Raw genomic sequence first — 13,165 nt, 5'->3', positions numbered from 1 at the left:
CATGATGCAGTTTATGGCTTTGTGCTATTCATTCATAAAACATCTGAAAGTCTTGAGCAAGGGAACATCCACATATGTTTCACTCATGTTGGTTTAAGTATTCAAACCAATTACTTTTCAGTTACTGGCCCAGTGCTCTAACCAATAGGCTACCTGCCACCCTACCCAATTAGTTTAACCTTATATTTTTGTCAGGTAAATTTCAACGTGAACATGATACAGCTTATGGCTTTGTGCTATTCATTCATAAAACCTCTGAAGGTCTTGAACTAAGACCTCAATAAATCACGTTTTCAACTCTTAAGCCCACTGTAACTGAATGCATATCTATTCCTCAACAGGCTGCTGAAGCACCATTATTCTGCCCGTCAAGCATTGTAACCAGTAGTTGGTAGAAAGTATGGACTGTCCCACAGCATTTCTTCTCTCTCTCGGGCTGATCGGGAGGACGGCCGGTTCAACCCGACACCAAATGGTATTAAAGAGGCGGCCGGGCACACAGCCAGGGGAGGGCCAGCTAGGGGCCACTCAATCTCCACGGAAACTGTGCAAGCTGCTTGACGTGCCGCAGAATAACATTATTCAACCTTAACGCATTGTATGACAAGTGGAAACAAACCAGACATGTTCTGCATTGAGGGATGTGGTTCATATACTGGAGAGCCCCTGTTTACTGCTGCACTTCGTCTGTCCTCCTCATTCCCTCTCCTGTTTCTAGAGACACTTGCCAGTCTCACTGAGCTACTGCTGTGGAGCTGATGGAGCTAAGCGGGTCAGACAAGGCTTCTTCCTGCTAATTCAGTAGTGCTGCCGCCTGGACCTGAGGGGCAGATTTAAAGTAAAATGTTCACTAGTTCACTAGATTTCTCTAAAGCACATTTTCTGTTGAATATAGAAAAAAACAGATGCAGCCAAAAGGTTCAGAAACACCTGGTAGCAAAATGAAATCCTGCCCTCCTTGGCAGTCCAGGTTGAATCATGTTGGATGGAAAAGTTAGAACTAAGAACCCCTCTGAGACCAGTCCACAGGAAAGACAGGTTTGAAGTGTGTACTGATCTACAAGCTCTAGAATAGTTATGGAATAGTTCAAGGGTATTATATCTGTGACATATCAAGTCTCACCAGATATCAACTGGGCTCTTAAAAGCAGAAACAGGGGGATCCATCATGACAACACCATCAAATGTACAGATTAAAATATTAAGAATATTATGATCTGCCTGCCTATTAATCTGCCTATAATGCCCACCTATTCATGAGCCAATGACACCACCCTCCCTTCTGCTCTCCCATCTGTCATTTCATTATCTAAAGAGGCATAACACTTCATGAAGCAAGGTATCATTTCACTGACATTTGTGTGGTTTCGATAACTATTTTAATTTCATCCTTCCGAGCCATTTGAGTGGCCTTTCATTAGTGATTCTCCTCCATGATCCTAGCTGTGCCAACGTTCATGATATACTACGGTCTCTCATGCGATATCGCTTTGATCGGAGTAGTAAATGTCAGATACTACTACAGTTCAAATTGTTGTCAATGGGGTTTAACTCTACATGACATTTGTTGAAGTGACTGTTTGTTTCCATTTGATTAAAATGCTCTTTCTAGTGGACTTATTTGACCCTAGTGCTTTCCTCAGTAGTATCCTTTCAGATTAGTGGGCTGAAAAGGAAGCTACTCACATTGATGGGCCCCCCATGGGGGAGGGGGGCATAAAGCATGGTGTCATGAGTGACAGGCAGATTGCATCTGGCATTGCTAGTGGAGAAGAGAGTGAGAGATGGATCAGTCAGCTCCACCCCTCCTCCTGATGGATGGCTCATTGGCCTCCTCACAGATGAATCCGCTGTGGAAACATTCTATAAAACCTAAGTGCCTTATGGCATTCTGGCCCCTGCTCTGCCGTCAGCTGCCTGATTACTACCATTCAGACTTCATTTGCATTAAATAAATGCCATTACTACTTATTGGTGTGTCATTTAACTTAAGGCCTGTGTAGTATAAACACGCCTAAGTTTTAATGTTCCTCATTAAGTTAATCATAAATGAGATGTCTGTCTGCAACTAGCAGCCAAAACAGTCAAGTACGCTGGTCAATAAATGCAGATTGTTTTAGTGCTATTCACACCTGACACTACATAAATTGATGGTGTGAATTCACACTTCCATTCTTTAGAACATGAGACCAGGGCAGTTTCATCACTTTATTCATAAGTTGATTTATACCAACAAACAAAAACAGTCTCTCTCCGTCCCCCCCTCTCTCACATCCACTTCAAAACCATTCCGTTCCCACCAGTGATGTGGTATGACCCTTGTGCAGGGCCATAAAGATCAGGATCACAACAAATTAAAACCAACTTGTGCCAGGAAAATAAAACACAAAAATAACATTGTTTTCCTAAAATGAAGAGCTAAGATTTTTTTTTAAATGTATCCACGGTCTCCCAACTCACACTTTTGTAAGATTTGTCAGTTCTTTCATCCATTCATTAAATCCAATCACTCATTCATGTAATCACAGACAGAAGTAACAGGTTAAACCCATTACACAAAACATACACGGGAGAAGGGACACGCCTTGGGACATATTACACAACCCTCCCCACCCAACCCGTCATTCAAACCCACCCAGATACAGCAATATCACCAATAACACCACATAGGATCAGCCATTTATACTGTTGGGACATCAGCCAGACTACCATAGACGCAGTCATGTGAGAATCCCTTCACATCAATGAAAATAAAATGTAGTTCCACCTACTGGCTAGGATGTGTACTTGCAAATACAGGACCTTTATTGGAAAACACTCCCAAGTTTGGATCAAAGTCCAATAATCTTGGAAGTTGGAATATTTTGCATGACATGGGCATTGATGACTTCTTACAAAATAAACCCTTCGGCCGACAACAAACCCTCCCCAGAGAAACAAAATAAACCCCCCAAAATACAATAAATAAAGTGATCATAATATTTATGGGAGAAAGGCAACGAGAGAGAAATGGAGGGAGAGAGAATAAAAACGAGAGAAACATTTTGTTCTGTTATTCCCCCCGAGCCAGGGACTGAAATGAAGTTGTATTTACAGACAGACTGAGGAGAAGGAGCCTGGTCGCTGCTACACCAGCTCCCCTCTGCTAGAGAAAATAAAATGAAATTACAAGAACAATATAATAACAAAAAAAACGAAATAAAAAAAGGTACTTGATATTTACAGTGAGAGAAAGAGAGGGAAGGAGAGAGTGGGAGAGGCAGAGGAAGGAGGAGAGGAACAGAAGGCTCCAGAAGTGGTTGGGGCATTTACATTTTTTGGGTGCAGGTATTTTAGATCAAACCATCGTTGTTGTGCGGTGACGAGTGGGGAGAGAGAACAGGTGTGGTTGCTCTAACGCATGGTGAACATGCAAGTCTGTGTTGGTGGGCCAGATGAAAACAAGGTTTAACTGATGATAAATCACTGATGCTGTTAGAATCTAGACTTACAAAAACAAGAGTGCTACAGTGGGTTGATTTGGAGATGGAAGATGGTCAAACACACAAAAAAAACTCATTCACACACAAGCGCACTAACACTTAAGACCTCCCCTACATGCAGTGTAATTGTGCATCTAGACTGAATTGAGGAAAAATGAGAGAAAGGGAGGAGTGAAAGTGCCAAGTACTTTCAAAGTTGATGTGACAGAGCTTTGGTTCAAGTACGGCTATATGGCCATTGGTGTACAGGTGTGACTGGAGGAGCCCTACCCCTCCCTATACACAGGTTGCATATCTCCACTGCACAAGAGATGCAGCGGGCCCCTACAGCTCCGCTCTACTCCCCTTTAGAGATGTGCAAAGGTTACTTCTCACCAACACATGTCTCCAGCTAAACTGACTGGGACAAGAGCTTATAGAAACTGAATATGTACATTCCATTCTTTTAAAAAAGGTCCCTCTTATTCAAATAAAAGACATTAAGACTTTCACTTCGATGTTTCTTCTCAGAAACAGTTTAATAAAACAGCTAGCGGTTTCCGCCTTTGGATTATTTTTGAATCACCTTTGTGATAAAAGCTTCTATAAATTATTATTATTTTTTTAATTAAAAATTACCTCATCGAATTTAAAATGCCAGTTCCATTCGCTGCTGTTTGGTATCCAATTTAATAAAACAAATAAAAACACAGTTCTTCAATTTTCAGAACTAATTAACACTTTGGACTCGGTTTAGGAGTAATGTCTTGGTAGATGAACACCTCCATTCCCCAGAGTTTTCCCATTGGCAGTCCCTGATCTGTCCTCTGACCACGTGACCGTTTGGTTTTTAACCTCAATGGAAGATTGTCCTAAACTGTCTGAACTGAAACAGGCTTCAGTTGATGCATCCCATTCACTGGCATACATCACTAAAACAAAATGCACTTTCAAATAAATACGTTTTTTAAAAAAGGGATACAATTTGTTTAGCAGAGATTATAATACAGAATAGCTTTTGTCAGATTCACCCATCTTCTACAACCCAACAGTCACTGGACTACTGCCACCAACAGATATTTTTTTACACCTATAATGGGAATATTCAAGGGATAATAGATGATTTTGTAGTATTGTTGTTGTATGTGTGTGTGTGTATAGTTGTCTTTTGAAGTTTGGATCTAAGAGGGGGTGGAAGAATAGTAAGAGAGGGATGGGGTTGAGAGGAAAAGGGGAAAGACAGGGTGAATGGGGGACGGGGGGGGGGGGTTCAGGTGCTGTTGATGGATCCAGGTACTGAGCTGGGCTGGGCGGTACTGTCCGACACACTGCCATCTGGTGGAGGGAGAGACAGGACATCAGATACACACCACACTAAACACTTCAGTTCACCATCAGGTCAATGTTTTTAGTATGTTGGGTTTAACATCCAAACACATCAATATTCATTTAAAAAGGCTGTTAAATGTTGATTTGAAGCTATATCTCCTATCCTAGTCTTGTAAATATGTAGTCATCTAATACGCATGTACTGAACATGTAATAAGCATTTGTCGGGTAGGCTGTGCTGTACATACCGTGTGAGGCAGGTGATGTCTGTGCTCGAGCGTGAGGAGGAATGAGTGTGGAGTTCAACTGGGGCTGGATAGATAGCTCTGCGAGTGAGAGAGAGAGATCATACTACACACACAAGATACTCAACATACACGCTTCAGACTTACTCTGGAAAACTGAGGGGATTACAGAAGCTTGGGGAAAAAGGGAGGGGGGCATGGCTACTGACCGAGGGAGGGCCAAACAGAGGAGGGCATAGCTACTGACCATGGGAGGGCAAACAGAGGAGGGCATGGCTACTGACCGAGGGAGGGCCAAACAGAGGAGGGCATGGCTACTGACCATGGGAGGGCAAACAGAGGAGGGCATGGCTACTGACCGAGGGAGGACCAAACAGAGGAGGGCATGGCTACTGACCGAGGGAGGGCAAAACAGAGGAGGGCATGGCTACTGACCAAGGGAGGACCAAACAGAGAAGGGCATGGCTACTGACCGAGGGAGGACCAAACAGAGGAGGGCATGGCTACTGACCGAGGGAGGGCAAAACAGAGGGGGACATGGCTACTGACTGAGGGAGGGCATGGCTACTGACCGAGGGAGGGTCAAACAGAGGGGAGAGGGCATGGCTACTGACTGAGGGAGAGCATGGCTACTGACCGAGGGAGGGTCAAACAGAGGGGAGAGGGCATGGCTACTGACCGAGGGAGGGTCAAACAGAGGGCAGAGGGCATGGCTACTGACCGAGGGAGGGCCAAACAGAGGGCAGAGGGCATGGCTACTGACCGAGGGAGGGCCAAACAGAGGGCAGAGGGCATGGCTACTGACTGAGGGAAAGCATGGCTACTGACCGAGGGAGGGTCAAACAGAGGGGAGAGGGCATGGCTACTGACCGAGGGAGGGTCAAACAGAGGGCAGAGGGCATGGCTACTGACCGAGGGAGGGCCAAACAGAGGGCAGAGGGCATGGCTACTGACCGAGGGAGGGCCAAACAGAGGGCAGAGGGCATGGCTACTGACTGAGGGAAAGCATGGCTACTGACCGAGGGAGGGTCAAACAGAGGGGAGAGGGCATGGCTACTGACCGAGGGAGGGTCAAACAGAGGGCAGAGGGCATGGCTACTGACCGAGGGAGGGCCAAACAGAGGGCAGAGGGCATGGCTACTGACCGAGGGAGGGCCAAACAGAGGGCAGAGGGCATGGCTACTGACCGAGGGAGGGCCAAACAGAGGGGAGAGGGCATGGCTACTGACCGAGGGAGGGTCAAACAGAGGGGAGAGGGCATGGCTACTGACCGAGGGAGGGTCAAACAGAGGAGGGCATGGCTACTGACCGAGGGAGGGCCAAACAGAGGGCAGAGGGCATGGCTACTGACCGAGGGAGGGCCAAACAGAGGGCAGAGGGCATGGCTACTGACCGAGGGAGGGCCAAACAGAGGGCAGAGGGCATGGCTACTGACCGAGGGAGGGCCAAACAGAGGGCAGGGCTACTGACCGAGGGAGGGCCAAACAGAGGGCAGAGGGCATGGCTACTGACCGAGGGAGGGCCAAACAGAGGGCAGAGGGCATGGCTACTGACCGAGGGAGGGCCAAACAGAGAAGGGCATGGCTACTGACCGAGGGAGGACCAAACAGAGAAGGGCATGGCTACTGACCCAGGGAGGACCAAACAGAGGAGGACATGGCTACTGACCGAGGGAGAGCCAAACAGAGGGGAGAGGGCATGGCTACTGACCGAGGGAGGGTCAAACAGAGGGGAGAGGGCATGGCTACTGACCGAGGAAGGGTCAAACAGAGGGGAGAGGGCATGGCTACTGACCGAGGGAGGGCCAAACAGAGAAGGGCATGGCTACTGACCGAGGGAGGACCAAACAGAGAAGGGCATGGCTACTGACCCAGGGAGGACCAAACAGAGGAGGACATGGCTACTGACCGAGGGAGAGCCAAACAGAGGGGAGAGGGCATGGCTACTGACCGAGGGAGGGTCAAACAGAGGGGAGAGGGCATGGCTACTGACCGAGGAAGGGTCAAACAGAGGGGAGAGGGCATGGCTACTGACCGAGGGAGGGCCAAACAGAGGGCATGGCTACTGACCGAGGGAGGGCAAAACAGAGGGCAGAGGGCATGACTACTGACCGAGGGAGGGCCAAACAGATGGCAGACGGCATGGCTACTGACCGAGGGAGGGCCAAACAGAGGAGGGCATGGCTACTGACCGAGGGAGGGCCAAACAGAGGGCAGAGGGCATGGCTACTGACCGAGGGAGGGCCAAACAGAGGGCAGAGGGCATGGCTACTGACCGAGGGAGGACCAAACAGAGGGCAGAGGGCATGGCTACTGACCGAGGGAGGGCCAAACAGAGGATAGAGGGCATGGCTACTGACCGAGGGAGGGCCAAACAGAGGAGGGCATGGCTACTGACCGAGGGAGGGCCAAACAGAGGAGGGCATGGCTACTGACCGAGGGAGGGCCAAACAGAGGAGGGCATGGCTACTGACCGAGGGAGGGCCAAACAGAGGAGGGCATGGCTACTGACCGAGGGAGGGCCAAACAGAGGAGGGCATGGCTACTGACCGAGGGAGGGCCAAACAGAGGAGGGCATGGCTACTGACCGAGGGAGGGACAAACAGAGGAGGGCATGGCTACTGACCGAGGGAGGGCCAAACAGAGGAGGGCATGGCTACTGACCGAGGGAGGGCCAAACAGAGGAGGGCATGGCTACTGACCGAGGGAGGGCCAAACAGAGGAGGGCATGGCTACTGACCGAGGGAGGGCCAAACAGAGGGCAGGGCTACTGACCGAGGGAGGGCCAAACAGAGGGCAGAGGGCATGGCTACTGACCGAGGGAGGGCCAAACAGAGGGCAGAGGGCATGGCTACTGACCGAGGGAGGGCCAAACAGAGGGCAGAGGGCATGGCTACTGACCGAGGGAGGGCCAAACAGAGGAGGGCATGGCTACTGACCGAGGGAGGGCCAAACAGAGGGCAGAGGGCATGGCTACTGACCGAGGGAGGGCCAAACAGAGGGCAGAGGGCATGGCTACTGACCGAGGGAGGGCCAAACAGAGGGCAGAGGGCATGGCTACTGACCGAGGGAGGGCCAAACAGAGGGCAGAGGGCATGGCTACTGACCGAGGGAGGGCCAAACAGAGGGCAGAGGGCATGGCTACTGACCGAGGGAGGGCCAAACAGAGAAGGGCATGGCTACTGACCGAGGGAGGGCCAAACAGAGGGCATGGCTACTGACCGAGGGAGGGCCAAACAGAGGGGAGAGGGCATGGCTACTGACCGAGGGAGGGCCAAACAGAGGGGAGAGGGCATGGCTACTGACCGAGGGAGGGCCAAACAGAGGAGGGCATGGCTACTGACCGAGGGAGGGCCAAACAGAGGAGGGCATGGCTACTGACCGAGGGAGGGCCAAACAGAGGAGGGCATGGCTACTGACCGAGGGAGGGCCAAACAGAGGAGGGCATGGCTACTGACCGAGGGAGGGCCAAACAGAGGGCAGAGGGCATGGCTACTGACCGAGGGAGGGCCAAACAGAGAAGGGCATGGCTACTGACCGAGGGAGGGCCAAACAGAGGGCATGGCTACTGACCGAGGGAGGGCCAAACAGAGGAGGGCATGGCTACTGACCGAGGGAGGACCAAACAGAGAAGGGCATGGCTACTGACCCAGGGAGGGCCAAACAGAGGAGGGCATGGCTACTGACCGAGGGAGGGCCAAACAGAGGGGAGAGGGCATGGCTACTGACCGAGGGAGGGCCAAACAGAGGGGAGAGGGCATGGCTACTGACCGAGGGAGGGCCAAACAGAGGAGGGCATGGCTACTGACCGAGGGAGGGCCAAACAGAGGAGGGCATGGCTACTGACCGAGGGAGGGCCAAACAGAGGAGGGCATGGCTACTGACCGAGGGAGGGCCAAACAGAGGAGGGCATGGCTACTGACCGAGGGAGGGCCAAACAGAGGAGGGCATGGCTACTGACCAAGGGAGGACCAAACAGAGAAGGGCATGGCTACTGACCGAGGGAGGACCAAACAGAGGAGGGCATTGCTACTGACCGAGGGAGGGCCAAACAGAAGGCTTGGCTACTGACCGAGGAAAGGTCAAACAGAGGGGAGAGGGCATGGCTACTGACCGAGGGAGGGCCAAACAGAGGAGGGCATGGCTACTGACTGAGGGAGGGCCAAACAGAGGAGGGGAGGGCAGTGGACTCACCGACGGGGCTGAAGTTGAAGAGGAGGGGCAGTTCTCGTCCGCTGGGCAGACGGGCAGTGGGCTGGCGCAGCTCTTCGAAGAAGGCGTGGGCGCAGGCCTCCAGGGGGGATAGCCTAGTCACAGGGGTGTACTCTAACAGACGGGAACACAGGGAGATGGCCTCTGGGGGGGTACGCGGCTTAAACACCTGACAGGGAGAAAAAAAAGGGCATCTTGTTTGACTCATTTGGGCTGTCTTATCTGTTCCATTTCAAAATGTTCTCTCTCTAATATGGATCCCAATGGAAGACAATGGTGTTAAGGCTATTTAAATAGAACTGAGGGCAGAGAGTACCTTTGTCCAGGGGTGTGCTTTGATCTGGGGGAATTTGAACTCTGTGTAGTTGGGGTTCATCTCTCGGATCTGCTCTCTCGTCGGAGTCCCCAAAACCTGGAAGAGTGAAAGATGCATGAAGTTTCTCCAAGATCCCTTCTACCGCCAACATGGACCTACACTCCTACCGCCGCCAACATAGACCTACGCTCCTACCGCCGCCAACATAGACCTACGCTCCTACTGCCGCCAACATAGACCTACGCTCCTACTGCCGCCAACATAGGCCTACGCTCCTACTGCCGCCACCAACATAGGCCTACGCTCCTACCGCCACCAACATAGACCTACGCTCCTACCGCCGCCAACATAGACCTACGCTCCTACTGCCGCCAACATAGACCTACGCTCCTACTGCCGCCAACATAGACCTACGCTCCTACTGCCGCCAACATAGACCTACGCTCCTACCGCCGCCAACATAGACCTACGCTCCTACTGCCGCCAACATAGACCTACGCTCCTACTGCCGCCAACATAGGCCTACGCTCCTACCGCCACCAACATAGGCCTACGCTCCTACTGCCGCCAACATAGGCCTACGCTCCTACTGCCGCCAACATAGGCCTACGCTCCTACCGCCACCAACATAGACCTACGCTCCTACTGCCGCCAACATAGGCCTACGCTCCTACCGCCACCAACATAGGCCTACACTCCTACTGCCGCCACCAACATACAGTGCCTTGCAAAAGTATTCACCCCACCTTGGAATTTGTCCTATTTTGTTGCATTACAACCTGTAATTTAAAATATATTTTTTATTTGGATTTCATGTAATGACATACACAAAATAGTCCAAATTGGTGAAGTGAAAAATAATAACTTGTTTCAAAAAATATATATATATTTAAAACTGAAAAGTGGTTGGTGCATATGTATTCACCCCCTTTGCTATGAAGCCCCTAAGTAAGCTCTGTCACATGATCTCAGTATATATAAACACCTGTTCTGAAAGAGTCTGCAACACCACTAAGCAAGGGACACCATGAATACCAAGGAGCTCTCCAAAAACACGGAGCACCATTAAATCCATTGTTTAAAAAATGATAAGAATATGGCACCACAACAAGCCTGCCAAGAGAGGGCCACCCACCAAAACTCACAGACCAGGCAAGGAGGGCATTAATCAGAGGCAACAAAGAGACCAAAGAAAACCCTGAAGGAGCTGCAAAGTTCCACAGCGGAGATTGGAGTATCTGTCCATAGGACCACAACCATGCTGACCAGACCAGGCACGTCACATGCGCAGCGTTGCAAAATACATTTAGAAATCCACGTTATTCAATTATTGCACCCACACTGCTCGCGAGCGTCTGCGATGCCAAGGGCTAAAATGGAACTCCTAATTCTGACGCAGATCGCGCTGCAAGTCCTGCCTCTCCCTTCTCATTGGTTTATAGAAGCAGGTACCCACGTGCCATCTCCTCATTGGTTATACCCACGTGGGTGATTGAAAGACAAAATGTTTTGCCGGTTCTCGTGGTAAAAGTGTAGATGCCAATCACCATATAAGTTCAAAGATGAAAAAGCCTGGAAGGAGGAGAGATGACGAGAAACGATTCGGTTGGCCGTTTTATATGTGGATTAATTGTCAGAGTAGAGGACCTTGTGCATTTCAGGTAAAATAACAATTCAATGTTTATATCCCAGGACAAATTAGCTAGCAACAGCAAGCTAGCTAAATAGGACAAATTCTCTAGCAAGTGCAAGCTAACTAGCCATACATGTTTAATGCTTTTTGACCTGTCCCCAAATTAATGTCACTGGTTTTGATATTTTAACCTGCGTGTCGTGATCGCGTTTGGTGTAGGGGGACAAAATTAATTTATGCACGATGGCGCACACGCGCAGCCGGTTTGTGTTCCGTGTAAGCCGTACACTCCACAGAGCTGGGCTTTACGGAAGAGTGCCAAAAGGAGACTCCCCAAACATATGGAAGAAGGTACTCTGGTCAGATGAGGCTAAAATTGAGCTTTTTGGCCATCAAGGAAAACGATATGTCTGGTGCAAACCCAACACCTCGCTTCACCCCAAGAACATAATTTTTCCATCGGCAGGGACTGGGAAACTGATCATAATTGAAGGGATGATGGATGGCGCTAAATACAGGGAAATTCTTGAGGAAAACCGGTTTTAGTCTTCCAGATATTTGAAACTGGAACAGAGGTTCACCTTCCAGCAGGACAATGACCCTAAGCATACTGCTAAGCAACACTTGAGTGGTTTAAGGGGATTAAGGGGAAACATTTAAAATGTCTTGGAATGGCCTAGTCAAAGCCCAGACCTTAATCAAATTGAAAATGGGGGGGAACCAAATAGGACAAATGTCAAGGGGGTGAATACTTTTGCAAGCCATTGTAGACCTACACTCCTACCGCCAAAATAGACACTACACTCCTACCGCCAACATAGATCTACGCTCCTACCGCCGCCAACATAGACCTACACTCTTCTTTCCATCTCCCACCCCAAAAGTTTGGTGTCCCCTCTTCTCTACCTTGATGATCTCTACCAGTTGGTCCACTCCACTGTCCCCGGGGAAGATGGGCTGTCCCAGCAGCAGTTCGGCCAGCACGCAGCCCGCTGACCAGATGTCAATGTTGGACGTGTAGTCCGTGGCGCCAAAGATGAGCTCAGGGGCACGGTAGTACCGCGAGCAGATATAGGACACGTTGGGCTCCCCGCGAACAAGCTGCTTAGCACTGGTGACAAGAGGGGGAGAGAGGTGGTCATTCAGAGAAAAAGACATTGAAACAGATCGATTTAGACAGACTGAGCAGTAAGGTGGTATTTACACATGCAGCCCAATACTGAATATTTTTTTGACCAATCAGATCTGACAAATATCTGAAAGGACAAATTAGTGGAAAAAAGATCAGAAGAATTGAGCTGCCTGTGTAAACGCAGCCTAAGAAACACAGACACAGGCAGAGACATTCAGAGATGGCCAGAGATGCTCACTGACAGACAGGCAGACTAACCTGCCGAAGTCACAGAGTTTGAGGATGGCTGTCTCGGGGTCCACCAGCAGGTTCTGGGGTTTGATGTCTCTGTGACACACGCCCTGGGAATGGATATAGGCCAGACTGCGGAACAGCTGGTACATGTACACCTGGAGGGAGAACACAGGACACATGATGTTAACAGATACAAACACTTCAGGTGTGGAAAGTATGTTTTAAAAAATAATTATATAAGAAATAAGCACACACACAGTTAGCAGCACAGCAGACAGTAACAGCACCGATCATCATAATCCCCTCCATTACTACTACTAGTCATGCCAAGTGTCCAGACTGTCTACTGTCGGTTACGAACTTCACTGCACTCAGAACAGTCAAACATTCTGGATGTATGCAACTTACTCAAAACACATTGCAACAACTTGTGGGTTCTCTGCTCTAGACATGCCAGTACAATGCTCCCATTGCAAAGCTTAGAGCTAGCATAGCAGAAAATGTGACTGTGTGTGTAAGGGTTTCTGGCTGTCTGAGTGTGCGTGTGTTGGGGTCTCTCTGTTGGGTCGTTAGCTGTGTTATTGGGCACACGGTAGACAGACGG

At 49.8% G+C, this 13,165-nt stretch overlaps 1 protein-coding gene across 1 annotated transcript in view; it reads right to left on the bottom strand.

Moving 5' to 3' along the window:
* Positions 1 to 2,194: 2,194 nt before the first annotated feature.
* The window catches only part of LOC110509817 (glycogen synthase kinase-3 beta), a 27,414-nt gene continuing 16,443 nt past the window's right edge, over positions 2,195 to 13,165 (bottom strand). The window contains exons 6-11 of the mRNA XM_036941570.2: positions 12,586 to 12,716; positions 12,102 to 12,306; positions 9,563 to 9,658; positions 9,229 to 9,415; positions 5,039 to 5,116; positions 2,195 to 4,796 (exon numbers count right to left, since the gene is read on the bottom strand). Of these exons, the coding sequence (XP_036797465.1) occupies positions 4,732 to 4,796; positions 5,039 to 5,116; positions 9,229 to 9,415; positions 9,563 to 9,658; positions 12,102 to 12,306; positions 12,586 to 12,716 (762 nt within the window). The 3' untranslated portion in view covers positions 2,195 to 4,731. The remainder of the gene's footprint in view (positions 4,797 to 5,038; positions 5,117 to 9,228; positions 9,416 to 9,562; positions 9,659 to 12,101; positions 12,307 to 12,585; positions 12,717 to 13,165) is intronic.

This window comes from Oncorhynchus mykiss, chromosome 2 (assembly GCF_057628025.1).
Source record: "Oncorhynchus mykiss isolate SJ-2025 chromosome 2, ASM5762802v1, whole genome shotgun sequence".
Classification (NCBI taxonomy): domain Eukaryota; kingdom Metazoa; phylum Chordata; class Actinopteri; order Salmoniformes; family Salmonidae; genus Oncorhynchus; species Oncorhynchus mykiss.
This window is presented reverse-complemented; position numbering and strand designations above follow the sequence as displayed.